The sequence below is a fragment of the Globicephala melas genome, chromosome 2, assembly GCF_963455315.2.
Source record: "Globicephala melas chromosome 2, mGloMel1.2, whole genome shotgun sequence".
Taxonomy (NCBI): domain Eukaryota; kingdom Metazoa; phylum Chordata; class Mammalia; order Artiodactyla; family Delphinidae; genus Globicephala; species Globicephala melas.
In genome coordinates, this window is record NC_083315.2 from 84,073,749 (window position 1) to 84,100,851 (window position 27,103).

General features: G+C 36.1%; 1 protein-coding gene across 5 annotated transcripts in view; it reads right to left on the reverse strand.

The window, feature by feature from the left end:
- USP8 (ubiquitin specific peptidase 8) overlaps positions 1-27,103 on the reverse strand; it is a 98,085-nt gene that overhangs the window by 24,397 nt on the left and 46,585 nt on the right. For all 5 annotated transcript variants that reach the window (XM_060294270.2, XM_060294269.2, XM_060294271.2 and 2 more), the window contains 7 exons: positions 21,726-21,894; positions 17,907-18,051; positions 12,494-12,579; positions 10,679-10,841; positions 7,863-7,905; positions 5,594-5,738; positions 1,645-1,807 (listed from right to left, as the gene is read on the reverse strand). In XM_060294270.2, coding sequence (XP_060150253.1) covers positions 1,645-1,807; positions 5,594-5,738; positions 7,863-7,905; positions 10,679-10,841; positions 12,494-12,579; positions 17,907-18,051; positions 21,726-21,829 — 849 coding nt within the window. In that variant the 5' untranslated portion in view covers positions 21,830-21,894. The remainder of the gene's footprint in view (positions 1-1,644; positions 1,808-5,593; positions 5,739-7,862; positions 7,906-10,678; positions 10,842-12,493; positions 12,580-17,906; positions 18,052-21,725; positions 21,895-27,103) is intronic.

Sequence of the window (27,103 nt, forward strand, 5' to 3'; positions counted from 1 at the left end):
GCGATGAAGAGTGGCCCCCCACTTGCCACAACTAGAGAAAACCCTTGCACAGAAATGAAGACCCAACACAGCCAAAAATAAATAAATAAATAAATAAATTTAAAAATAAAACAAAAAAAACTTATCAATGCTTTTTCCTAGTAGTTCATTGTTTGAATCAACATATTTATACCTTTTACCCATTTGGAATCTAGTGTGGTCTAAGAAATAAGGTAGGGATCCCCTTTCTTTTACTTGCTGATTAGCCAGCTGTCCTCAAACCAGTTATTTCAATCCATCTTTTCCTCACTGATCTGTTATGTCATCTTTATCATACACTAAACTTTCAGGTAACTTTATGAAGCTGCCACTTTTTTAGGTCAAATCCCCTACACACGAACCTTCAAGTTGCGAACTTTCAAAGATATAAATGTGCATTCCATCAAAGTCAGGAATGAGTGAACTTGCATCTTGCCCTCCGTCTCCTATTGCTGACGATTCTTCTGCTCTCCCATCTCCCACCTCCTCTCCCTGCTCCAGTCAGTAACTCTTCTTGCCTGTTCACTCGATGCCAGCCCCTGTATGCCAGCTGTTGTGTTATACTACTGTACTTTTCAAGGTACTGTACTGTAAGATTAAAAATGTTTTATTTTTTTGTGTTTGTTTTTTATGTAATACTTGTGTGAAAAGTATTATAAACCTAATACAGTACAGTACTATATAGCCAATTGTATTAGTTGGGTACCTAGGCCAACTTTGTTGGACTTACAAACAAATTGGACTTACGAACACGCTCTTGGAACGGAACTCGTTCGTATGTAGGGGACTTAACTGTAGTTGAATATTGGCAATCTCACATGTTGACCTGTATCTGGGTATATTTCTAGATTCCTTACTTTGAAGCATGATTTGTTTCAAGGCTTTTAAGATTACTCTCCTGGAGGGCAATGTTCCATCAACTGACCCTCCTACCAGAAGACTGAGTTTTATACTTACCCATGCTCACCAGCATTCAGTGCTATTATTGTTTAATAATTTAACGAATTAAACCGAGTATTATTTTTTATCTTTGTTAATTTGATCATGAAAGTGGCATTTACTGTTTCAATCTGCATTTCTCTGATTACTAGTCAAGTTGACATTTTTATGTTTTTGTCACTTGCATATCTTCTTCTGTTCACGTCTATCTGTGTCCACTGCTTATTTCAACATTTTATCTTAAGTAATTTTCTTATTTATACGCAAAAGCTCTTCAGATTTCAGGTGTTCTAAATCACTGCCATATTTGTTGCAAATATTTTTTTTTGTCTTCTGCCTTCAAATCTGGTATTTTTTTGCACACCTAAGTTTTTATTTTATTAAGTCAAATCTATCAATCTCTTTTTCCTTAGTGGCTTTTTCTTTGCCTTTATGTTTCATAACAAAAAATAACACTTTTTTCCAGACAATTTATGTTTCGGAAAATTCGAATATCCTACTTTATAAAGATCAGTTTATTGTTATTGGGTGAGTCAAAACTGGTCTTTTAAATGTGAATTTTTTAAAAGTCTACAACCAAAGCATGTCGGATCTTCATGTCCTTAAGATAATCAACTAGTCGACATACCTTTCTAACAACCAGAGAAGGCTTGCAATTACAGTAAACTAACAAGGAAACTTGCTAACCTTGAAAAGTGCATCTTTCAGACTCCGCAGAGTTGTTCCAAGTTGTAAATCTTTTGCAGTACTAAACCAGTCAAGAAGTACCACATAATCCACATTCCCTCTCTTCTTCCACGTGTCTTTAGAATCATCTGGGAGGTTTGCTTCAATCCAACTAGCAGTGACTCTGAAATGTATTAACATTTGTATTGGGGCAAAAGTAGATGAGAGGTCCTAACATACTAATATAAGACACTGAGTTTTGTTCTTCAGTCTTTATCATACCATAGCAAACGTTTTTTTTGTTTGTTGTTTTTGTTTTTGGCCATGCTGCGGGGCTTATGGGATTTTAGTTCCCCGAACAGGGATCGAACCAGGGCCCTCATCAGTGACAGCTTGAAGTCCTAACCACTGGACTGCCAGGAAATTTCCCCATACCACAGCAAACATTAAGACAGCTTCCTTTCTAAGGTCAGACTGTATGTTAAGATAGTATATAGCCTAAAGTGTTTAACACCTTTACCACTGCATAATATTGGAATATATTTTAGTAATTATTAAAGACTGAAATAAATAGACTCAGTTGACCCTTTATGTAAAAAAAAAAAAGGGCCAAAAATGAAAACACAGGAAGTCATCTGAGTATGTCTCAGCCAAATATAAATAAATGGTGGTGGTGGGAGCACGTGGGTAACACTGTTTATATTTCAGTTCTCTTATACCTATAGAGATAATTAATCGTTAACCAAATAACAAAATGCTTATTAACAAACACATACAGCATTTACTATGTGCCAGGTGCTATTCTAAATGTTTTATTCTCATTGACTCTCACTAGATCCTCACTACACTCCTATAAAACAGGCATTATTATCCTCATTTTACAGATGAGGAAACAGGCCCAAAGAGGTTAAGTAACCTACCCAAGGTTACAGTTGCCAAGTGGAGCCAGAATTCAAATTCAGGCAACCTGGCTCACGTCTATGCTCTCAGCTGTTGTGCTGTGCTGCCTTCTACATCATCACCTGTGAACAATACCAACTCTACACTAAAGCATGCTGTTCACGTTCTCCTTCACTCACACAAAAGCTTAAGTTCTTACCTAAAGGCCTTCCCATGGCCCGATGCATGGCCCCTCTCTCCAGTCCTATTACTTCAACTTCCTCATCACTAGTTACTAACTTACTCCCCCTTTCTCCACTCCACCCTTGGCTCCCTTGTAATTCCTGGTTTATGCAGGTATGCACCTGCCTAATTACCTCTGCTCCTACTGTCCCCTCTGTCAGGAACCCTCTTCCCTCAGATAACTGCATCACTCATTTCCCTTATCTCAAGATTAGCCCAGGAATAACTTCTCCATGAAGCCTTCATGGATTAAAAATTTCAATGCTCACCCCAACATACACACTTGACATAACCATCTCCATAGCACTTATCAACAGCAGATACACATTTTAAGATTTATTGCCGGGGCTTCCCTGGTGGCACAGTGGCTCAGAGTCCGCCTGCCGATGCAGGGGACACGAGTTCGTGCCCCAGTCCGGGAAGATCCCACATGCCGTGGAGCGGCTGGGCCCGTGAGCCATGGCCGCTGAGCCTGTGCGTCCGGAGCCTGTGCTCCGCAACAGGAGAGGCCACAACAGTGAGAGGCCCGCGTACCGTAAAAAATAAAAAAAATACTGTTTCGTAATAAGTCTCACTTGATATGTAGAGATTAGAAGGATGCTTGGTCAACAAAGAATGAGAAAAATTGAAACATGATATTCTTAAGGACAATTTCTGACACTATGGATATACTTGCCTAAATCACTCTGTCTAAAAACTCAACATTAGTATTCTGCAGAATACTAGTTTGGGAAACAATAATATCAGTCAGTACTCCCCAAACTTCAGTCTTTCATGTAACCCCTTCACAAGCTGCTGCAACTCTGCTCTACCTTGTCTACTGTGTAACGTTTTAATTTAATTATTTAACTGAAAGTGATCCTTTACTTAAATTTGTTTTAACAGGAAAATTTATATTCCTATATACATGGAAAATAGCATCATATCCAATAAATAAAGGATAATCCTAAAAGTAAATAAAACAGATCAGTAAATTATGCTATGTTCACATAATAGATCACCATATAGCAATGAGAATCAATAAATTACAACTACACACAATAATATACATGACTCTCATAACATAAGGTTGTGTACAAGAAGCCAGACATAAAAGACTTTAGACTGTATGGTTCCGTTTATATAAACTACAAAAACAAATCTATTCTGTTGGTGGTTCCCTTGGGTGGGTGGGGATAAGTGTAGCCACTGACAGGTGGCATAAGAGAGGCTTCTGCAATGATGGTAATGTTCTGTTTCTTGGTCCAGATGCTAGGTAAATGGATGCATTCAGTTTTTGAAAACTGACTGGGCTAAATACTGAGGATACGAGTGATTTTGTGTGTATATTATGCTGTATTAAAATTTTAAAACAGACAATGAAAAACTAGTAATATAGTATTCACCATCAGCTAGCTGAAGATACTGTTGCCTACAGTGAGCTCTGAGGCCTGCTCTCTGGTAAGAAAGGGATATTATCAAATACTAAAAAGGAATGCTAGCACCAAATTGAAATTTCTTTTAACTAATTCAGAAGGACTGAAACAGAAATTAAAAGGTAATAATTTTCTTGGTATTTCATCTTTTCATATTTCTTGGCAATTCATCTTCAATCTTCAACCTAAACTCATCTTGAGTTTCACATTAGTCAAATTCTCACATTTTGGGAAACAGTTAATAAAAGTCACCAGCTTTCTGTCAGTAAAGATTAGATCATCAAAGATTAATCATAACTTTCTCTTTTCAAATCCCAGAAATATATTCATACCTACTTGATTAGACTATGCACCCTCATCGCATTTTTTTACCTTTTAAAATTTTTATTTTATTTAAAAAAAATTTCTTGTCTTTCTTTTTTTAATTTTTTGTTTTCCTTTCTAATCTCATTTTTAAATAGCATACTTACAAAGCACTTTATTCTTCAGGTCGAACATTCATAAGCCTCGGCAATATGCTAAAAACTATGCAAATTTTATTACTTAACTTTAAAAATGTATCTTTTTAACGTTGCGTAAGTTAGTACTGGAATAGACCATAGATTTTAACTAATCCAGTTCCATAAACTAAGACCTAGAGAGGTTATATAATTTTTATAACACTCATAATAGTTGAAAATAGCCCTGGGCTGGAGTTTTAGCCCTATCGCTATTATGATAGTTTTTAATATACCATATATTCATGCAAGTAACTTTAAATTATTTAATAGGTTAAAGGCCTTCTTATCAAAAAAGAAAGAAAAAGGTATTTTTTTAGTAAGTCTTACTAATGCCAGGCACTGTGTTATCTGTGTGCATAAATAAAATTTGTCATTTAAACTTCTCAAAACTTCTGAGATAGGTACTATCATTATTCCCATTTCACAGATGGAAACATGGGCTTAGAGAAGTTAGACCACTAGCTAGAAGTAATGTAGCTAATGAGAGACGGAGTTATATAGTCTAAATATAGTCTGATTTTAGAGCCTGTATTTTTTCTTAATCACTTAGCTATCCTGCTTCTTCTTCGAAAAAGTATTTGTGTAATCTTTTACCACAGATAATAGTATGGGGAATTTCAAAATAGGAAGCAATTCAAATAAAAAATAGCAGGAGAAATTAGTCAACAAACACCTGGGGAAAGAGGACACACAAGGGAGTTTCATTTCTCTTCTAGTAAGACTCCAAATGCCACAGATAAGAAAAAACAGCCAAACTGGAATGTCCTTTACAGTACCCTTCAGAAAGGGTAAGGTGTGCCACTAAGGAGTAAAGAATGAAAAGGTCCACAGGAAAAGAAAAGACTACTTTTATCACATTTAGCTTGGATGCTAAGTAGTAATATTTACTACTGTCCACAGTTTACCATTTTATCTAAATATACAGCGACCCACCCTGGACTGATGGCTTCTTCAGGAACGCTGAGAGAATTTGAAATATGGGAATCCAGATAATCCTGCATTCTTCGAGCATCCATTATAATCAAGCTGATGTTTTTATCCATCCTCATTGTGTAAAGCTCCTTTGCTGTGATTGCTCCTTGGAATCGAGAGAGACAATATAAGTGACAAGAAACACCTAGTTCCGTGTGCTATTATATCACTAAATACAGGACAAGCATAGCTTTTCCTAGAAGTGTCATATACTTGTTATTCTGTCATATTATTTATTATCTTTTAAACTAATTTTAAGTACAATTTATGTTTTTGACATTTATCAAAAAACTAGTTCAATGCTTTGTTTATAAAGACTTAAATACCAAAACTTGCTGGTGATGTTACAACTACATCTGGTGTGGGCTCTGCTGCTGTATAAAATAAATTAGTATGGGTGTCTCATGAAAATATTCTATTTTTAAAAATCAAGCTATTTGAGAAATGTCAACCAGAAGAAATACCTGTGGTTCAAAAGTTCTTGAAAGGCTCTAAATTCTTTTTTTAAAGTCTCCATGGGGTCTTATGGGGGCTATCTGAAAAACTTATAGGTTTCCTAGAATAATAAGCCAAAAGTTTGTTATCTGTGTTCCACATCTGGGGTTGGTAAACTATGGCCAGTTATTTTCACTGGAACACAGCTACACTCATTTGTTTACATATGGTCTATGGCTGCTTCCATGAAAGGACAACAGGGCCCCCCAAGCCTAAAATGTTTAATATCTAGCCCTTTAATATTTAGCCAAAATAAATATTCCCTATGTTGCTATTTTCCTCTTCCAGGTTCTACCACCTGAAGTGAAAGATTAAAAAGCACTAAAAGGAAGCTTAAATATGGAAAGAACTATTTCAGCAGTAAGCTGTACGAAGAACACAGTCACACCATCTCCTAAGCTAAAATACCCAGTTGCTAATAACCATCTTACTTCCCTTTCTAACCATCAAGATCATTCTGATAACAAAACAATCTAAAGCGGAGAACAAACCACCAAGACATGCAACACCTAAGCAGGGTGAGATACAAAGGAACATGTGGATAAAAACTAATCTTAGGGCTTCCCTGGTGGCACAGTGGTTAAGAATCCGCCTGTCAATGCAGGGGACACGGGTTCGAACCCTGGCCCGGGAAGATCCCACATACCGCGAAGCAACTAAGCCCGTGCGCCATAACTACTGAGCCTGCGCTCTAAAGCCTGCAAGCCACAACTACTGAGCCCACGTGCCACATCTACTGAAGCCCGTGTGCCTAAAGACCCTGCTCCGCAACAACAGAAGCCACCACAATGGGAAGCCCGCACGCTGCAACAAAGAGCAGCCCCTGCTCACCGCAACTAGAGAAAGCCGCACACAGCAACAAAGAACCAAAGCAGCCAAAAATAAATAAATAAAATAAATAAATGTATATATAAAAAAAAACAACTAAGAATGAATTGATAACAGCTTTTAGGAAGGTACCTTACTACACTCACAGTTTTATTTTTTAAATTGTTGTATGGAAACATTTTAAATAGATAATTTTAGTGTTACATACAATTAATGTTTAAATTAAACCTTTTCTGAGAGAGGAAAACTTAGACAATTGCCTAATAAGTCTTGTTGTTTAGGTCACGTACTTGTTACTGGAGCATCAACACCACCTACGGATAACATCCAAATTACTGGTTTAGATTTTTTTTGAGGGGAGTGAAAAAGCCTTTAAATATTTTAAGTTTTCCACTTAAAGTCATAAGTACTAACAGCTACTTATATGCAGTTTACTGTGTTGTAAGAGTGTCACATATATTAACTCAGTCAATTCTCACAATAACACTATGAAATAGATGCGATTATTATTCCCACCTTACAGATGGCGAAACTAAAGTAGAAAGGTGAAGTAATAAGCTCAAGATGACATGCAAACTCAGAGGAGCCTGTATTCAAACCTAGGAAGTCTGACTTCTGAGAGTCCATGCTCTTAACCACTATGCTAAACTATATCTTGAAAAAAAGCAATGACAAGTACCAACTGTGGTTTTCATGTTTTCAAATGCACATTACCATAAATATTCCCCATGACATGTAAATACAGAATATAATATATTTTCATATTATTGTACAGGTTAGGAAAAATGATAAAGCTCATAAACTAAACACAATGCTAAGAATCTCACTGTGTAAAATCTGAAGCTTATTCTGATTAAGAGATCTCAAAAATAGCCTAAAAGAACTCCCTCTTTCTGTGCACACTTACCTTTCTCTGTAGTCTCATTTTTTTCACTCTTTTCACCATTTATCTATTTCATAAGAAAAAAAAGTTTCAACTTTAATAGAAACACACATTTTTATAGAAAGAAAAAGTTCAACTTTAATACTTCTTTGAAACTGAAAGCCTTCTAGGAAATGAAATGTGCAGAGTACTGGCATTTTATAAAAATACAGATGAACAGTAATGGCATTAACAGATTACTCTGATAACTAAAATTAACTAGTAGCATATCACAATCATATGTCATTTTCTCCAGTGAAAGACCAAATATGATTTCAAAGCACAGATTATTAGAGAAATTTAGTATTTAACTTAACAAGAGAGCACTTCTTATAATGAAATTAAAATTCTGGTCAATCCCTTCAGTGTCCTCCATTACAGAATTAAAGGAAAATGAAGTGATACAAAGTTTTATAAATTTGCATTTCCTAACCAAGATAACATGCGATAATTCTCTAAGGTAGTAACTCATTTCATAGATGGGAAAACTAAGGACCCCACTAGAACCTACTGATCAATTTCTACATCACTAAAAGTAAAAAAGAAAAGAAGTGTATATTATGTGCCTCCTAATATGATACAGTATGCAGTACACAGTATCACCTATGAAGCATTCTGGCCAAAAAACAAAAACTGAACCTCAATCTAATTAAGCTTTTAGATTGAACTTCCAGCCTACAGGAAATATAGGAGACAGAAGAACAAGTTAAGTGACATAAGGAGGAAGTAATCAGACAAACCTACAATGTGGCTGATTTTACAGAACTGATCCAGTAATAAAAAGCCAAATGCAGGAAATGAAAAATGAGAAGGAAACTCAATCAGAGAATGCTAGAGAGACTTAAGAGAAATTGCAACCAAAAGACAATGAGTGGACCCTGTTTGGATCCTGATTCAAACATACTGACTCTGAAAAATCATTATGAGCAAGTGGGTAAAATATCTGAATAGACTGGGCTTTAGATTATATCAGGGAATTATTGTTAATTTTGTGAGGTGGGAAAATAGCACTGCGGTTATTAATAAAATGTTCCTTTTGGACTTCCCTGGTGGCACAGTGGTTAAGAATCTGCCTGCCAATGCAGGGGACACAGGTTCGAGCCCTTGTCCGGGAAGATCCCACATGCTGCGGAGCAACTAAGCCCGCGTGCCATACCTACTAAGCCTGCGCTCTAGAGCCCGCAAGCCGCAACTACTGAAGCCCGTGCACCTAGAGCCCATGCTCCGCAACAAGAGAAGCCACTGCAATGAGAAGCACGCACACCACAACGAAGAGTAGCAACTAGAGCTGCAACTAGAGAAAGCCCACACACAGCAACAAAGACCCAATGCAGCCAAAAATAAAATTTTTTAAAAAAAAAGCTTAAAAAAATGCTCCTTTCTTTGAGATGCATACTGAAATATTTAGGGGTAAAATGATATGTTGTCTGGAATTTGACTGAAGACGTGAGAGGTGCAGATAAAAAAACATGGCAAATGTTAGTTGATTACTGAAGCTGGGTGACAGGATTTAACTGTATTCTCTTTTCAACATAAAAAAGCTAAACAAGGGCTTCCCTGGTGGCGCAGTGGTTGGGAGTTCGCCTGCCGATGCAGGGGGCACGGGTTCGTGCCCCAGTCTAGGAAGATCCCACATGCCGCGGAGCAGCTAGGCCCGTGAGCCATGGCCGCTGAGCCTGCGCGTCCGGAGCCTGTGCTCCGCAACGGGAGAGGCCACAACAGTGAGAGGCCCGTGTACCGCAAAAACAAAACAAAACAAAAAAACGCGAAACAAAAAAAAAGGTAATGAAAGGTAGTTGGCCCTGCTGTTGGAAAAGCAACAAAATGAAGAATTTGCAAAGTCCCTTTCATACAGTTCTTTGGAATCTTGGTATTTTTTTATATCAGCCATTTGACCTATAAATGAACATGTCTCTAAGGCAGTACTATTAATCTTACATTATGAGCTCCTAAAATCAAAAGACCGATTTCTTCACTTCCTTCTACATAGTGCCTAGCCCAATGTCACAAGCAATTCAACTACTACTTAATGAAATCAGTGATAACCCACATACAAGTGATAGTTGAAAGCTACAAAATGCTTAAGAAAAATTAAATTGGAAAACTTTCCATGAATTTCAACAGTGCACAAGAAATTATATTTTAGAAAGAATAGTTTCTGAGGAGGTGAAGGGAAGGAGATACAGTGACAGCTAGCAGGTACAGGTTGAGTCATTAACAGTTTCTGGCAAACAAATTATGTAGCTGAAAAGACTACAAGTAGTCGCTGAACACATGGAACAAGAGGGAGAGAAAGAGGAAGGGGAAACAGGCAGAGAAAGGAGTAAAAAGCAAAGGGGAGAGAATGAGACGCCAGAAATAGAAAAAAAGTTTCACACCAAATAAATAGTGTACCAAATCTTTCCCTAATGTAAATTACATTTATTAGAAAGGAGAGACCTTAAAGATCATCTATTTCAAGATCTTAATTGGCCAAACTGAGTCCCAAAACAGTTAAGCAAGACTTGATATGGGACCAGAACTCAGATATACTGAATCACAGCCCAAATGCTCTTTCCACTGCTCCAGTCTATAGTGACTGCTAAAAACTAACAAATACACACAACATATTTCTTTAGAAGTTTCAAGAAAAACCTGGAATCAACTAAAGCTAGAATAATTAATTCAATTTCTAATAAAAACACATTAAATTTTATCCTTTTTGCCCAAAAGAATGATATAGTGGCATCTCAACTCTTCTTAAGCAAATCATCTGACAAAAAGAACCAGTCTTTTTACCTAGCAGAATAAATCTGAAATACCTTGTGGGCTTTGTCTTTGGCATCCAATACATTTTCCAAAGAACTTTTAGCTGATGTGCCACCATCCTCTCTTCCTGTTTCCTGCCTTTTCTGTTTCTGCAGCTGCTCTTTCTCCTGTCTGTCCTTTTCTTCAAGTTTTTTCCGAACTTCAGCTTCTTCATATCTAGTTGAAAAAAGAAGTCAGCATGTCTTTTATTGGCATGATGGTGGAAAGTAAAGGATTTCCAGTTGTATAAAGTTAATATCCTGCCACGAGGTATTTTATGGCTGCATTCTTTCTCCCTCCAGTTGAAATTCAACTCTGCCAGTGTTCCATTATAAATCACAACTCACAAATTTGTCCTCTGTAGATTTATTTCAAATTGCTCAAAAATCTTGAAAAGAAACTCTATGCTCTCAAGTTGAAGTTGTTCAATATTCTTTTTTGCTCTTTCTCTCCCACTAATTTCAACAATCCTAAAATCCTAAAATTAACTATAAAGCCCGATTTACTTATAAAATAGCTCAAAATACAAAAAAGTACAGACAATAAATAAGTGAAAGACCCTAAAGCCCCAAAGATAGAGGAGTAAAGAACATGATTATTGCTAGCAGTAGAATGATTAGGGAAAAATTAGGCAATCTAAGAGAGAACAGTTAATAATGGGTAACCCAAAGATTAGGAGAAATTCTATTCTACTTAGTTGATTAACTGGCTAAAGGAAAAAGAGAATAGTAATTCTAAATGACTTCATCCACCTTAACATATTCCAGCCCCAAGATTAGTAATTGTGGAAAGGACCAAGGAACACACTAGTTGAAAAAGATAATTTCTAAGTAAAGGCTATGATACATACAGGTATCTCTGCTTTTCAGACGTTTTCTTTATGCCACTTCGCTTTTACAAAAGACCTACATTAGTACTTGTTTTTACTAACCGAAAGAAATCTGAAGAGGATATTCACTTATGGAAAAAAGGTGAAAAATGAAAATAGCGTTTAGCAGTTGTTTTGCAGCCAGCTGTTAGAGAAGTAGCCACACCCTGATCAGAGAGTAGCACCGCCAAGCTCCTTCCCCAGGAATTACACAAGCATCTCAGCATCAAGCTGCCATAGCTTTGAACTGTGTCTGTGAGCATCTGTGCTTTATCTTGATTTATTTTGTGCATCTTGTAGCAAGACGTGTCCTGAGGTAGTTGCTTCTTTGCCTTACGCCATTTTGGCTTAGGTAAAGTTTCATAGGAACACTTTACTTTCAGATAGCAGGGGAAAACCTGTGTAACTATAGCAGTTAACTGATCCAAGTTTAAAAAAACTAGTGGAGTAAAAATAGTTCCCTTTTAATTTTGTTATTTAAAGAGTGACTAATGACTAAAAATTGAAACATACTGTTTTTAATTTCTAATTATTTTATAAGCCTGGTAAGTCAGTCATGACAAATACTAGAGTTAGATTTTTTTTAAAAATATGTTACTTCTGCAACCAGGCAAGTCAAAACTAACATTAAATACTTCATTCCCACAAGTCCAGTGTCCAGTAGCACATTATGACATGAAGCATATGAGAATATTACGTTTTTCTGAAGAATCCTGTCAGAAACTTAGAAAAAACTGGACCTGAGCTATAATCTAATAGACCAATGCTTATCTTAACAATGTATTAGTCTAAACATTTAAAAATTTTCAGTAAAGAACATTAATGGTAACACATGAATATAAGACTTCTTCTTAGGAATTGGGATTTATATGCATGGTCATATACAAATGGACAAATTCTAAACATAATTTTAATCTTCTAAATTTACATTCTTTTAAAGATTTCATAATAGTGTCTGTACCTGAGTTTAAGGCTTTCAGAGAGTCTCTCAGCTTCTTCAATAGCTTTTTTGATGTTTGCAGGTCCAAGTATTGAATGAAAGTAGTCCTAAAATTATAGGAAAACCATCTTACACTGTTAGTACTAGCCACTGTACATAGCACTAATGCTAAAAACACAAAATTATGGTGTTCATATAAACAAAAGTTTAGATAAAAATATTATGACTGAATGAAATATTTCTTAAAACTTTAAACCTACAAAAGTGTACAACTTATTCTCCAATTGTTTCAAAAATATTTTTTCATACTATTAGTACGTTAAAAAAAAAAAAGCCGGTAGGTAATAATTTTCTTATTTGTAAGGCACCTTTACGAAGTGTAAATACTATTCTTATTGTTTTTTAATAAGTGCCAAAAAGCAAACCATATATGTTAGAAGCAAAATATATTTTCCTACTGTAAATATGTTACTTAGTTTTTTCTTTTAGTCTCAGAAGCAGTAAAGCAAATTCTGTATTGATCCACAGCATAGAATTTGTTTTGTTTTACTTGTTTTAAACTGAGATGTTTCCTTCCACCTGTATTTTATAATACCTACCTACCTCCCAACTGGAGTCAAATCACTTTAGACATAAAACAAGTTTTACACTTGAGGAAACCCTGAGTAACTAAAAATCAAATGGTAGAAAATAAATCAATAGTATGATCTACGTTAAAACACACACATACATACACAAAAGATTTAGCACATAATTTATTAACAAGCATAATGAATTGAAAAAAATAAATCACGTCCCTAAGGGGTCACTCATTAGATCCTGCAATCAGAGATAATTCCAAATCAAGTCTGGTTTAACATGACAGTAGTGCAGTGAGACTCAGCTAACTGACTAGTGGATCTAACTTGCCGCAACTTATCACTATGACTTTGCAAATAGAGCCTACTAACACAGTTTATCACAAATGATACTGTAATCAGAAGTTATAAAAAGAAAGGCCAGGAGGCCAGAAATATCCATCTCTGGCTGTTTGAGAGGCAGTTACGAAGAGCTGATAAGATAGATCTGTTGATAACAGTTATCCTATGTCTGTCTATCTAGCCTAAAAGTAGATCATGTTTTATTTGATTTTATTCTTCTAGATTAGAGATAAAATATATAAAAGGGCCATTCATTATGTAATTTTTAATAAAAGTATATAGTTTGTTCAATATTATATCAACTAAAAATTACAGTGGAAACTGTAATCACTTCCATTATCACAATGTCCTGACTTCTGATGCAATACTTTTTTAAGAGAAAACAAAATTAGCCATTACTGTAATATTTCTCTAATAAAAACAAAATACAAAGTAAAACCAAAAAACACTATGACTTTTTTTAAAATTAATTTTTATTGGAGTATGGTTGCTTTATATAACTTGTTTTATTAATTTTTTGACATGAACTCATTTAAAAGCCTACCTTAACACTGCTGAAATGCTGAAAAAATCATGTTTGGGCATGTCTGATACAAACTCCCAGAAGACACTCCCCTAATATTAATGAGGTTTCTTGTCAATAATTACCTCTCTCGGGGCTTCCCTGGTGGCGCAGTGGTTGAGAGTCTGCCTGCTAATGCAGGGGACACGGGTTCGAGCCCTGGTCTGGGGGGATCCCGCGTGCCACGGAGCAACTGGGCCCGTGAGCCACAACTACTGAGCCTGCGCATCTGGAGCCTGTGCTCCGCAACAGGAGAGGCCACAACGGTGAGAGGCCCGCGCACCGCGATGAAGCGTGGCCCCCACTTGCCACAACTGGAGACAGCCCTCGCACAGAGACGAAGACGCAACGCAGCAAAAATAAATAAATTAAAAAAAAAAAAATTACCTCTCTCTGTGCTCTTAAAGGAACACAGTTGGAGTAAGTATAATTTTTTTCCAATTTTCAATAGTATTGACAACTGGCAGAAAAAAAAAAAGTCCAATTCTTATACAACTAAAAACATTTGCTTCTTAGGTTTACTTAGTAGAACTTTCCTACTCCTGAACACACAAATTCAAGCAATTCTCATGATTTCCCAAACAAAATGGTTCACTACTAATAATATTTAGCATTAATTATCATGATTGCCATGGATATTTAAAAATATTCTAACTGTATCTAGACTTTGCTATACTAATATTTTCAATATATTTGCCTTCTCCCCCTTTTCAAATAACCCTGAAAAAATTGTTCATAAACTAATTTTTTCAATGAGTAAACAATAATGTAATGTGTTTTCTACTAGTGAGCTTGCTAAATTATCAAGTTTTATCTAAATCTTAGTGTAAAACAAGTGAAAAATGTAAGTTTCTGAAGAAGGCTGGTCACATTACATCCTGTCACTTCCTGATTTAAAGGGTAAAACCCAGAAAATATATAGTTACTAAATTTAACACTTCACATACTTAAAATGCACTGGAGACGTTAAGCTAAATAAAATAAAACAAAAAACAGTTCTAAGACAGAAGCAGATGTGGTACCCTGGACAGAGCAAATGGAAACAGTCCCTTTACTAATATCAGGAACTGAACATCTACAGCGTATGAAGTAACAGGCTGGGTTACTTGAGCCTTTGCAGGGAGCTTCCTAACCCGAACAACTCCTGCCACTTTCAACTAGATACTCTCTTTGGAAATGCAATAGATACTCTGTGGAAATGGAAAAATTTCTTACTGATTAAAATTTACTCCCAACCTTCTCAAGTTAAAAAAAAAAAGGTAGCTACAAAACCACTCCCAATCTTGCCAAAGAAAAAAAAGTAACCAGTAAGTTAGAAAAATAAAGCAAAAATTAAATAAGTACATAAAAAATTGGCCCTACCACAACAGACAAAAAAGGAAACACCAAAACTTCCGAAGTTCTCCAAATTCGCAAATCTTTCAAAAATATTTATTTCAGTAAATACTTTTACACTTCTTTTTAAGCAGTATCTTTTTTTTTTTAATTTCTGACAGGGTTCAGATTTATGTTTTTTTTCAGATTTATGTTTTAATAAATAAAATATACATTTACAATAGTAATAAGCAGAATAATTGCCACCATTCATTCATTCACCCATTCAATATTTATAGAATACTTATAGTATGACAGGAATGATAATACAAGACTTATCTTCGATTCTTATAGCAACCCACCAAGGAGGTTCCCTTTAGAGATGAACGTACTGGGGGGCTCAGGAAAGATGAAGTAAGAGCCCAAAGTAAGAGAGCACATTCCCAACCCAGGTCTACTCTACCCCAGTCTGTGATGTTTTTGTCATGCCACCAGGGTCTTCCGGCACTGGGTTTCTCTTTATTATCTCATAAATAAGCCAAACTTTTATTTTTTTATTTTACTTTATTTTGTGGTACCTCTCCCGTTGCGGAGCACAGGCTCCAGACGCGCAGGCTCAGTAGCCATGGCTCACAGGCCCAGCCTCTCCACAGCATGTGGGATCTTCCCGGACCAGGGCACGAACCCGTGTCCCCTGCATCGGCAGGCAGACTCTCAACCACTATGCCACCAGGGAAGCCCTAAGCCAAACTTTTAGTTGTGGGTAGTCCTTCATATCCCATAGATCATGTATATAGCAGAGTAGCTTTTATTCAATTTTATGTTGGGCAGAAACAACATGACTCAAAGACTCTCTGAGTAAAATGACCACTACATCATTGTTGTTTTCTGAAACCTTCCAGTGGGTTTAGGAAAAATATCAGTGATGACAGAAAGTATTAAACACATGAACCGTATCCTGGCTCTAAGCAGTATCTTTTTAACAGATACTGTAAAAACCATCAAAGAGTGAGCAAGACAAGCCTCTGTCTCTATCTGCAGATAAGTATGTCCAAGAATGTTCCAAGGGCAGGACCAACCCAGCCATTTGTAGACAGGAAGATGAATCTCCAAATGCAAGGAGCTACCTTTCCAAAGCTAGATCTAAAACCCCATAAAGATTATCAGCATAATTTTGCTGGTGAGAAGAAACTCCAGCCATCATTTGTCACCATTAAATAAAACATTAAAGTTATCCCATAACCAACAACCGAAAGAAATTTTATTAGTCCCACTACTGTGGACAAAAAAAGGTTATTTCAAGAATAAGATAACTTTTTTTTTTTCACTTCTATAAGTCAATTTAAATGAGGCAGGAAGATCCCACATGCCGCCGAGCAACTAAACCTGTGCACCACAACTACTGAGCCTGCGCTCTAGAGCCCGTGATCCACAACTACTGAGCCCACACGCCACAACTCCTGAGCCTGCACTCTAGAGTGCATGCTCCGCAACGAGAAGCCACCACAATGAGAAGCCTGCACACTGCAATGAAGAGTAGCTCGTGCTCACCGCAACTAGAGAAAGCCCATGCACAGCAACGAAGACCCAACGCAGCCAAAAATAAATAAATAAAACAAATTAAAAAAAAATTTTAATGAGGCAAGACAATTCTGCCAAAAGTGAACTAAATAAAAATCTCAATATTAACTCAAGAATGGCTTGTCTTGGACTTCCCTGGCAGTCCAGTGGTTAAGACTCCATACACACTTCCAACGCAGTGGGCATGGGTTTGATCCCTGGTCAGGGAACTAAGATCCCACATGCCACATGCTGTGGCCAAAAAAATAAAATGACTTGTCTACCAGGAAAGAAATCTATAAGCAGTATTTTGCTATTATTCTCTAGTAGCAAGATCATTCCTAGGTAAAGGTGGAAACACCAACACAATATTCTTCCCATTTCTTTAACCCACTCTCTATTTTCTTCTTTTGTCTGTTTCTGGTGTAATAAAAATGCAACCTCTTCTCTAGCAACACTTGTCCTAGTCATCAGTTCTCTCTACCCATTTATACCTCTCCCATACTCCCTCCCTCCTCACACTTCAGCAAATTGGAAGAAAGGCACCTGGCTCAAAAGACTAAAAGCAAAAAATAATAAATAAATAGATAAAAATGAATATCTAAATTAAATAAATTAATCAACATTAATTTTGCAAACTGAGATCTTTAATATGGCTATAGTGTCAATTAAATATAAAAAGCTGTCACATAAAAACAAGTGACTAAACCTTGACCCTTGAAAAAGTACAACTATAGTCATATTTTTCTTATTGAATGCATGAGTAAACTGAATCCTTCTATTTGACCTGGCAGTGATTTATTACAACAGAAGATTAATCATGAGTCTGTATGTTGCTATAAACCTGTACCAATCCACAGCAAATTAAGTATGTGTATATAGTGTGAGTGTAACCATACATATACACATATATTGCAAATAATGAAACAAAATCTTTAGTTTGCTTTTTCTATCTGCAGAAGTTTGAACTTGCTGCTACACAATATCTAAATTTCAGTATTAGTTAAAAATTTTAGAGATCAATAGCTCCACTGTGTAAAAATAACTTAGCAAATAAAAACATAGAAGTAAAAGGTACCTGCTGTTGCTTGAAATCAGGCCTTTTTTTGATAAGATTATAAACAGTCACATATTTCATATACAGCACATAGGCCCTTTCCTCATCACGATCTAATCTGCTTTCTTCTGCGGTCTTGAAGATCTTCAGGGCACTCTGTACATAACTTAAAATTAGAGAAAAAGTAATTAAAACACTTGACATCTGGGGGAAAAAAGTCATGTATAAAGTCCACAGAGACTCAATAAAATACATTTCATAATTTAGGTTGCAGTACTTCAGAATTATACAAAGTTAGATATAAGTTTGGATGCAACATGAAAATTTCCCTTATACTACAATTAAATACTTATGTTTCATTAATAGTTGTCTGTATATCACCAAACTGTACAAAATGCATTCTAAATCCAGTTTTAAAAGATTTGCTACAATAGATAATCCTGAGGCAAATGGTCCTCCGGCACCCATATAATAGTCATACTCTATAAAGAACATAGCTGCATACTACTTGTACTGAAGTAGGGGAGCTAAAATATTTATTATTTTAATGTTAAAACAAATACTTTTCAATTCTCCTTACTCCTTTCTAACCATGATATAAAATTCTCCTCACCTAAAAACTCAAGAAACTAGGGACAGGAAAGGGGACATGAGTTCAATCTTTTAGAGTTTTCTACACAATGGCTGAACTGCACTCTGATTCACTGGCCCTGAAAAGAGAAGAGATTTAAAGTCTAAAAACATGTCATCTTAAAATTCCACTTCAGTAAAATAATTTGAGGGGTCTACGGCATTCATTTATTTTTTCTTTAAATAAATTTATTTATTTATGGCTGCAATGGGTCTTCATTGCTGCGCGTGGGCTTTTCTCTAGTTGCAGAGAGCGTGGGCTACTCTTTGTTGCAGTGTGCTGGATTCTCATTGTGGTGACTTCTCTTGTTGTGGAGCGTGGGCTCTAGGTGCGTGGACTTCAGAAGTTGTGGCATGTGGGCTCAGTAGTTGTGGCTCGCAGGCTCTAGAGCGCAGGCTCAGTAGTTGTGGTGCATGGGCTTACTTGCCCCACGGCATGTGGAATCTTTCTGGACCAGGGCTCGAACCCATGTCCTCTGCATTGGCAGGCGGATTCTTAACCACTGCGCCACTAGGGAAGTCCACTACGGCATTCATTCTAAGGACATTTTCCTGGTTTAACAGTCTTCAGAAAGCAAATTAATAAAACAGACATTTCTGCAAGAGGAATTCATTTACTTAGGACTAAAGTTTTGGCAACTAAGCTGTAGTGCCAATGCTAATACACCATATGCTTTATCAATAACTTATTTCTACAAATCAGTGCATCTTGTTTTCTATATTTTTCAAACTGTGCTCTACGATTGAGACATGGATTAGTGATGAAGTTGGTCAGGCCAAGGAACTAGATAGAACACCACACAAAGGAACAGGGCCAAACTGGTCTTTAAGACCAAAGATGGTCCTACACAAGGACAATTTCAGTCAGTGTGCATGCCCTGTTAAGCATGGCATCAAAGTTCCAGGATAGAGGTAAATCAAACCAAAGCTAGTAAGGAGATTCTCTAAGAGTTTAGGAGTGGGTACAACAGTCCTTAGGTTTTTCCAAATTTCTTTCATCATGATGCATGTATATCTCATGGGCCCATATGTAGCAGCAGGCCCAGCTGAGATGGCTGCAATGTCACTGTGGGTCCAGTGAAACAGCCAAATATCCTAAAAGGATTCTAGCATTCTCTAGAATAGTGCTACATGTTGTGGTGGTACATTTAGGCCAACATACCACTTCCTGTGGGATCAGGGTAGTCCTAGAGCTAAACCAGACATTGCTAAAACAGATTTATCTGTTTTAAGATTAGATGAAGCTCTCTGAGAAAGCTTCAAGGTGGTTTTACCCTTCTCACTATTTTCTATTTGAAAATCATTCAATGTGAGTTAAACAGCGCTACTTTCTCTATCACCCCATCAACATTACCAACTAAGCTCAAGAAGTAGGCCAATCCCTCTCTTACTCTTCCTATCCCTTCCCCACCCAAAGATCTTTTCAAAAGCCCATTTTATACTTAGTAATGTTTACGAATATTAGTTCATTCTGGGATTTTCTTTCCTGACCTTCTTTAAAGTTCTTACTACTCTCCTGTCTTCATCCTTAATGTTTTATTTCCTTCCCATCTTGTTTATTTCCTCTAGAAAATGACTCATAAAGATGTTCCTGTGCAAACACAGGTTTAAGATGCCTCTTCACAGGTTCATTTGGGATCATACATATCATTTGTTAGAGCCTCACGTTTATCTCCAGCCACAGAACACCTGTTTTCCCCGATTTCTAAAATCTGCTTACCTCAAGTGTAGGGTGTAAGGCTGGCTAGACCCACCTTTCTTTCTGAAACTCTTACTCCCAGCTCTATAATAATATAGTTATATATCTCTAAATCTTCTCCTTTGTTGGTCAAAATAAATTCAGAGGAAAAGTTCCCCTATTGTCTCCTGTCCCTCCTTAACAGAAATAAAACTATCAACAAGTTAACAATTTTAGTGATATCCCATTTTTATAGCAAAATAACTTCCAGTAAATATCAAAATAGCTGGACCTTTCCATCTCTATTGTATTTTATCTCAGGACAAATTCTGCAACTGTTATCAGGAAAGTATCATCTCTAGCCTCTACCTCAACATGTAGTCTACCCCAACATAGATAGACTACATGCCCTGAAAAATAAAAATACATAAAATAAATCATTAGGGGACTTTCCTGGTGGTGCAGCGACTCCACACTCCCAATGCAGAGGGCCTGGGTTTGATCCCTGGTTAGGGAACTAGATTCCACATGCATGCCACAACAAAGATCCCACGTACCGTGACTATGACCCAGCACAGCCAAATAAATAAATAATAAAACAAACAAACAAGACTTAAAAAAAAAAAAAAGAGGATATATAAGAATCTGCCTGCCATTGCAGGGGACATGGGTTTGATCCCTGGTCCGGGAACATGTCACAAGCCGTGGAGCAACTAAGCCCATGCGCCACAACTACTGAGCCTGCACTCTAGAGCCCGTGCGCCACAACTACTGAGCCCGCGTGCCGCAACTACTGAAGCCCGCGTGCCTAGAGCCTGTGCTCCACAACAAGTGCACCACAATGAAGGGCAGCCCCCATTCACTGCAACTAGAGAAAGCCTGTGTGCAGCAATGAAGACCCAATGCAGCCATAAACAAGTAAAATAAATTTTAAAAAATCATTAGGTTAAAACTTCATGTCAAATTGGTATAAATACTTTGCTGAATACTGCATAAAAAATACGTATCTCTTCTTTTTTAATCAAAGACTATGCTAGAACCAGATCTTATATGTGAAATACACAAGGATAAAAATGATCTTTAATTAAGAAGTACTTTTACACTGTTTTAGGAAAAGACATTAACTGTGGCTGAATGAGTTTTGTAGAATCCTTGCAGTCTTCACCTCTTAAACTTATGATGTAACATACTGTCCAGAAAACAGATAATATGCTTATTAGCAGAATATATATGTATTCTGCCAAGATAAAATTAAGAACTTCTCTAACTCATTTAATAAAATGGAAATGAACTAAAAGTTAACAGTTATCCCCCACTTTTCAAAAGTTCACTTTACACCACTTTGCTTTTACAGAACACCTAAGTACCTTTTTTACTAATCGAAAGAAATACAGAGGCGATTTTTGCTTTCATGAAAAAAGTTGTTTCCTCACTTTATGCCATTTTGGCTTACAAAAGGCTTCATAGGAACACTCTAGTTTTGAATAGTGGGGGATACCTGTATATGACTCAAATTAGCAAAGTATACACACTTCCTAGTGCTTATTTTCTCTGGTTTAACTTCTGTCTTCTTATTGAGGTCTTTTAGTGAAGAACTGAGGTAGAGTTCTTTAGGAACTGAAGCCACAGCAGGCATGATGAATAATCTTTACTTCTCCACTTTCACAATGGATGGTGTACTTCATTAAAAGTAGTTCTTTTCTGAAACAAAATGAACACAAATAATCCCATTAGTTTTCCTCATTAACAATAAAACAAGTGAGCAGTTTAAAAAACAAACAAACAAACCTCCTAAACTGTGTCCTTTGCTAACAGAGTTAATTTTCAATTATCTTGAATATTTATTTTCGGAGTTCAATATACAGGGTATCAATAAACAATCTACTTTCCCCTCCAAATTTTCATTAACGAAATGAATTAGTTTGTATCATTTTGCATTAAGTATTAGGAATCTTTCCTGTCAAAGGAACAGAATAATAAAAGCTTTTATATTTTTCTTCTGTTAAATCTGCATTAACGTATAGTTTACAAACAGAAGGAAGTTTCATTTAAAAATATTTCTTTCTCACCAGTTTACAAAAGGAAACAAGTTGGGGGGAGGGATAGCCAGGGCACATTATATGAAGCTGGGGATGTATGAACATGTTTCTGGTAGAATACACCCAAATACTTTGGTTTACTTTGAAAAGGTCTTTGATGTTTCATGACATTCTTTGTTTTCTCATCTGCTCTGGTAAATTCTGACTGGGAAGATTGAGGTAGTAAAAAAAAAAAAATGAAGAAGAAAGGCTAGGTATGTAACAATTAAGGTGTGTGTGTGTGTGTGTGTGTGTGTGTGTGTGTGTGTGTGTGTGTGTGTGTGTGTGTGTGTGTGTGTGTGTGTGTGTGTACCTATGCAGGGATGCATATAGATGGGGCAGATCAGCGGAGGACACTAAATGGGAATCTTGACAAGATCGTAAGTGTCACCAAATGAAAACTTCAGGAACCCAAGTAAATTTATACAAGGTCTTCAGTTGTAAAGAACTAATTACAATTTGAATAAAGAGCTGCATTAATACATTTAAGAGATTACAACATTTTTTGATACAGCCACTATGGAAAACAGTATGGCGGTTCCTCAGAAAACTAAAAATAGAATTACCGTATGATCCAGCAATCCCACTCCTGGGAATATACCCGGTCAAAACTATAATACAAAAAGAAACATACACCCCTATGTTCATAGTAGCACTATTCACAAGAGCCAAAACATGGAAACAACCTAAATGTCCATTGACAGATGAATGGATAAAGATGTGGTAACATATATACAACGGAATACTCAGCCATAAAAAAGAACAAAGTGATGCCATTTGCAGCAACATGAATGCAACTACAGATTATCATACTAAGTGAACTAAGTCAGAAAGAGAAAGACAAATACCATATGATATCACTTATATGTGGAATCTAAAATATGGCACAAAGGAACCTATCAACAAAACAGAAACAGACTCACAGACATAGAGAACAGACTTGTGGTTGCCAAGGGGGAGTGGGGGAGAGAGAGGGATGGACTAGGAATTTGGGGCTGGTAGATGCAAACTATTATATTTTAAATGGATAACAACAAGGTCCTAATGTATAGCACAGGGAACTATATTCAATATCCTGTGATAAACCATAATGGAAAAGAATATAAAAAAAGAATGTATGTATGCGTAAAACTGAGTCACTCTGCTGTACAGCAGAGACTGGCACAACACTGTAAATCATCTATACTTCCAATTTAAAGAAAAGAGAGATTACAACTTTTTTTCTGTCACTTATTTCCACTACCTTAATGCTCTTCATTCTATCAGTTCACTATTATTAGACGAATGGACATCAATGAACATTGAATCCTAAAATGCTGAGTAAGGTACAACTTTAGGGGCGAAAAGGCTTCTGTTCACCTATGTGAAACTCCAAAAGCACCCCAATTTGCTTTGATTCTTGTCACATTTTATATTAAATATTAATACTTTCTCATTTCTTGATTAGGTATATAATTCATCAACAATGCACCACCAAAACAGCTAAGAGCATCCATTACAGAATATGATAGGGATCCCCTGGATTTCCTCATACTTATACAGACAACAGTATTGAGTGTCTTACCTTGTAAAAAACCATTGTTACATGTTAAAGACACGAAGGATACATAAGAAGTGGTCCCTGACCTTCCAGAATAAACAGTTTAACAAGAGAACATTCCCTACTCCCCCATGCTCACCACCTCCTCAACCCCTGCTTATCCCCCTAAAGCTGAGTGAAAAAGTTGACACGTGACACCATTTGTAAGAAGTTTTAAAACAAACTAAACTGAGCAATATATTGCTTAAGGATACAAATCAGATAAATTTATAAAGGTAGGAAATGGTAAATATAAAATTCTATTTCTGGAGAGGTAGAAGATACAATAAGGGAGGCACACACAAAGAGCTTCAGCGATATGTAAGGTTTTATTTCTCAAGTTGGGTGGTATGTTCACATATGCTCAGAGATGACTGTTTTGTTTTATGTATTTATTGAAATATAACTGATGTACAACATTATATGTTGCAGGTGTACAATATAGTGATTCACAATTCACAAGTGATTCACAATTTTTAAAGGTTATATTCCATTTATTACAAAATATTGGCTATATTCCCTGTTGTACAATATATCCTTGTAGCTTATTTTACATATAATAGTTTGTACAGATGATCATTTTATTATCAGGCTTTTATAACATAAAATAATATGTAATATACTTAATGTATTTCATCAAAAAGTTTTAAAGAAAGCAATTATATAACAATGCAAATATGAATAAATTGTCTACAAATATGAAAAGAATACCCAGAGAGATGTAAAAGTTAGGAAGTTATGGTTGAAACAAGCAAACATAAAATATATATGTTTTTAAATACTCATTCAGAAAAAAACAGATCTGGAATATTTTAAGAGCCTAGTATATATAACCTCGTTGAGCACATCTTCCATACAGTGGTGTGAGTGGAAGCAAGAGTACAAGCATTAAGGAATAAAGAAATGGAAGCAGACTATAGATAACTTAAAAAAAAAATTGGCAATGAAAAAGAAAATGATGGGATAGAGTGGTGCTTCAGGAACATGATTTCTACTGAAACATAAGCAACAGTTGAGAAATAATACTTTTGACTAAGGGAAAGCACAGTAAGGCCAAGAAACTAACTTTTCAGGAAGGTGCTTAAGGAAACTTGAGTCCTTACTGATGCCACAACAGACACCATGGTGGCAGAGGGCAGGGGATGTTGGAGCTTGGACTATTAAGGAGGGCTAAAGGACAGTAAGATAATAGTAACAAGAGTTATTCCTGACTTTTCTGCCCCCACCTAGCTCAGCTAGGATCTTAAGCTTACTCAACCACAATAAGCCAACATATGCTCCCCTGATATAGGCTAGCTCCTGAAATGTAATTTCCAAAAAGCCCAATGATTTTTTACTGGCAACACTAAATGTACTAAGATAAGGATTAATGCCAGAGTTAGGCAGAGTGACCTTGTACCAGTCTGACAGTATCTGTTTTTCCTACTCTATCCTTTACCTGCATCTTAAGTATTAGTGGTCTAACCACAGGACACATATTCAAAAAGTCAGGTAGAGTCTATTTTGTTGATTCATGACAATTAGGTTTCTTGGTTGGGAAAAGAAAGCTATTTATTTGAACCCTCTAAAATGAAGGTCTAGAATATGTCTCAGTCAAATCTTTTTCTCATCATTACCTTTAAAGCTTGGATCTTTACAAGACAAAAGAATATAAAAACTATATATGCTACCTAGGCAACTTAAAATAATAAATCATTAGCTATTTCAAAGTTAAATTCCATTCAAACATTCACAGGCATCCTACTGTACAGAAGACATTGTGCTCCCAGGAACTCAAAAATTAGATGTGATCCATTTCCTCATAAAGTTTAAAAAACTAATGTGAAAGAGAAAGTTGTAAGCAGTGTTAATACAACATGTATTATATCAAACTATAAAGAGTTACAAATAATGCACAATAAGAAAAATTAACAAGATCAAGTATGACTAGAGGGATCTTGTGAGGCATCATGGAAGAGATAGCATTTCTGTGAGTCTTGGTGAGAGAAGGCTTTTGATAGAGATGAGAAAGAGTTTGAGGAAAATGTCAAAAAAGTAAAGAACATCTTTAGGAACTAGCTAGTATACAGAATCAACAAGGATTTGCTAGGCAGTAAGGCCTGAAAAATAGTCTAGGAACAGATAAATGGAAGGCTGTGAATGTCACATTAAAGCATTTACTTTGTTTTCTAAAGGTAACAGAGAACCAGAGCAGGATTCTAAGAACAGAGTTATATGATCTAAACTAACAGTACAAGGTTAGGCTTTAAAAGACTGGAGATAAGGAAGACATTAGTTACCCATAATAATGATCCTAAGGAAAGATGATGAAGGTCAGAACTAGGGCAGTAGAGATGGAATGGAGGAGGCAGACAGATACTAGAGACACTGCAAAGGTAGAATGACAGGACTCCGATTGAGTGACAACCGATCAGACACACCAATGGAAACTACAGGGATAAGATTATGATACAACAAAGTTTTAATGAGGGTTTCCAGGAAAAAGATTGTGCTTTTTTAAAGTTACTTTTTCTGTCCTTATTTGATTTTTGAGAACAGCTGAAATAAAGAACTTGCTCTGATAATGTCATGAAAGGACCACAGTTGTTTCCATTTTCCTTCATTAAATTATACGTTATGCTGTCAAATAAGATGCCTGGTGTTAAAAATACTTCCAGCATTGCCTTAATTGCTATTTTAGCCTCTACAATCACATATACTTCTGCAGAAATCAAAGCACAAGGTAAAGGGTATTTTTCCCTAATCATATGAGAAAGCAAAGAATACATATCCAACTTAAATGTATGTAAACTTTAATGTATTAAATTTTTGATAAGTCATTCTGCTGCATTTTGCCATTAAAGAAATTTCAAAAGAGACTGGCATAAAATAACTTAAGGCCAGAATGACTGAATGGATTTACAATTTCCTTATTTTGGCTGCAACAGTAAAAACAAACCCACTGATACTTATACAGGAATGTTCAATAACTACAGAACTCAAATAATTTTAAAATCTATTTGTTTAGCTCTAGAACTAAATACAACATATAACCCACTAAAACTATGTTATACTTCAAAAAGGATTGTAAGTACAAAAAATAAAATAACTAAGTAATGTAAGAAAAAGTTCTCCTAAAAAAAAAAATTTAAGATGTGTAAACCTGATAAAGATTTAAGAACAACAGCTTAATCAAACAGCAATGCTCCAAAAATGAAATACAGGCAGTGCTGAAAACGAGCTGACAATAGGGAGAAAATGGAAGGCATATATA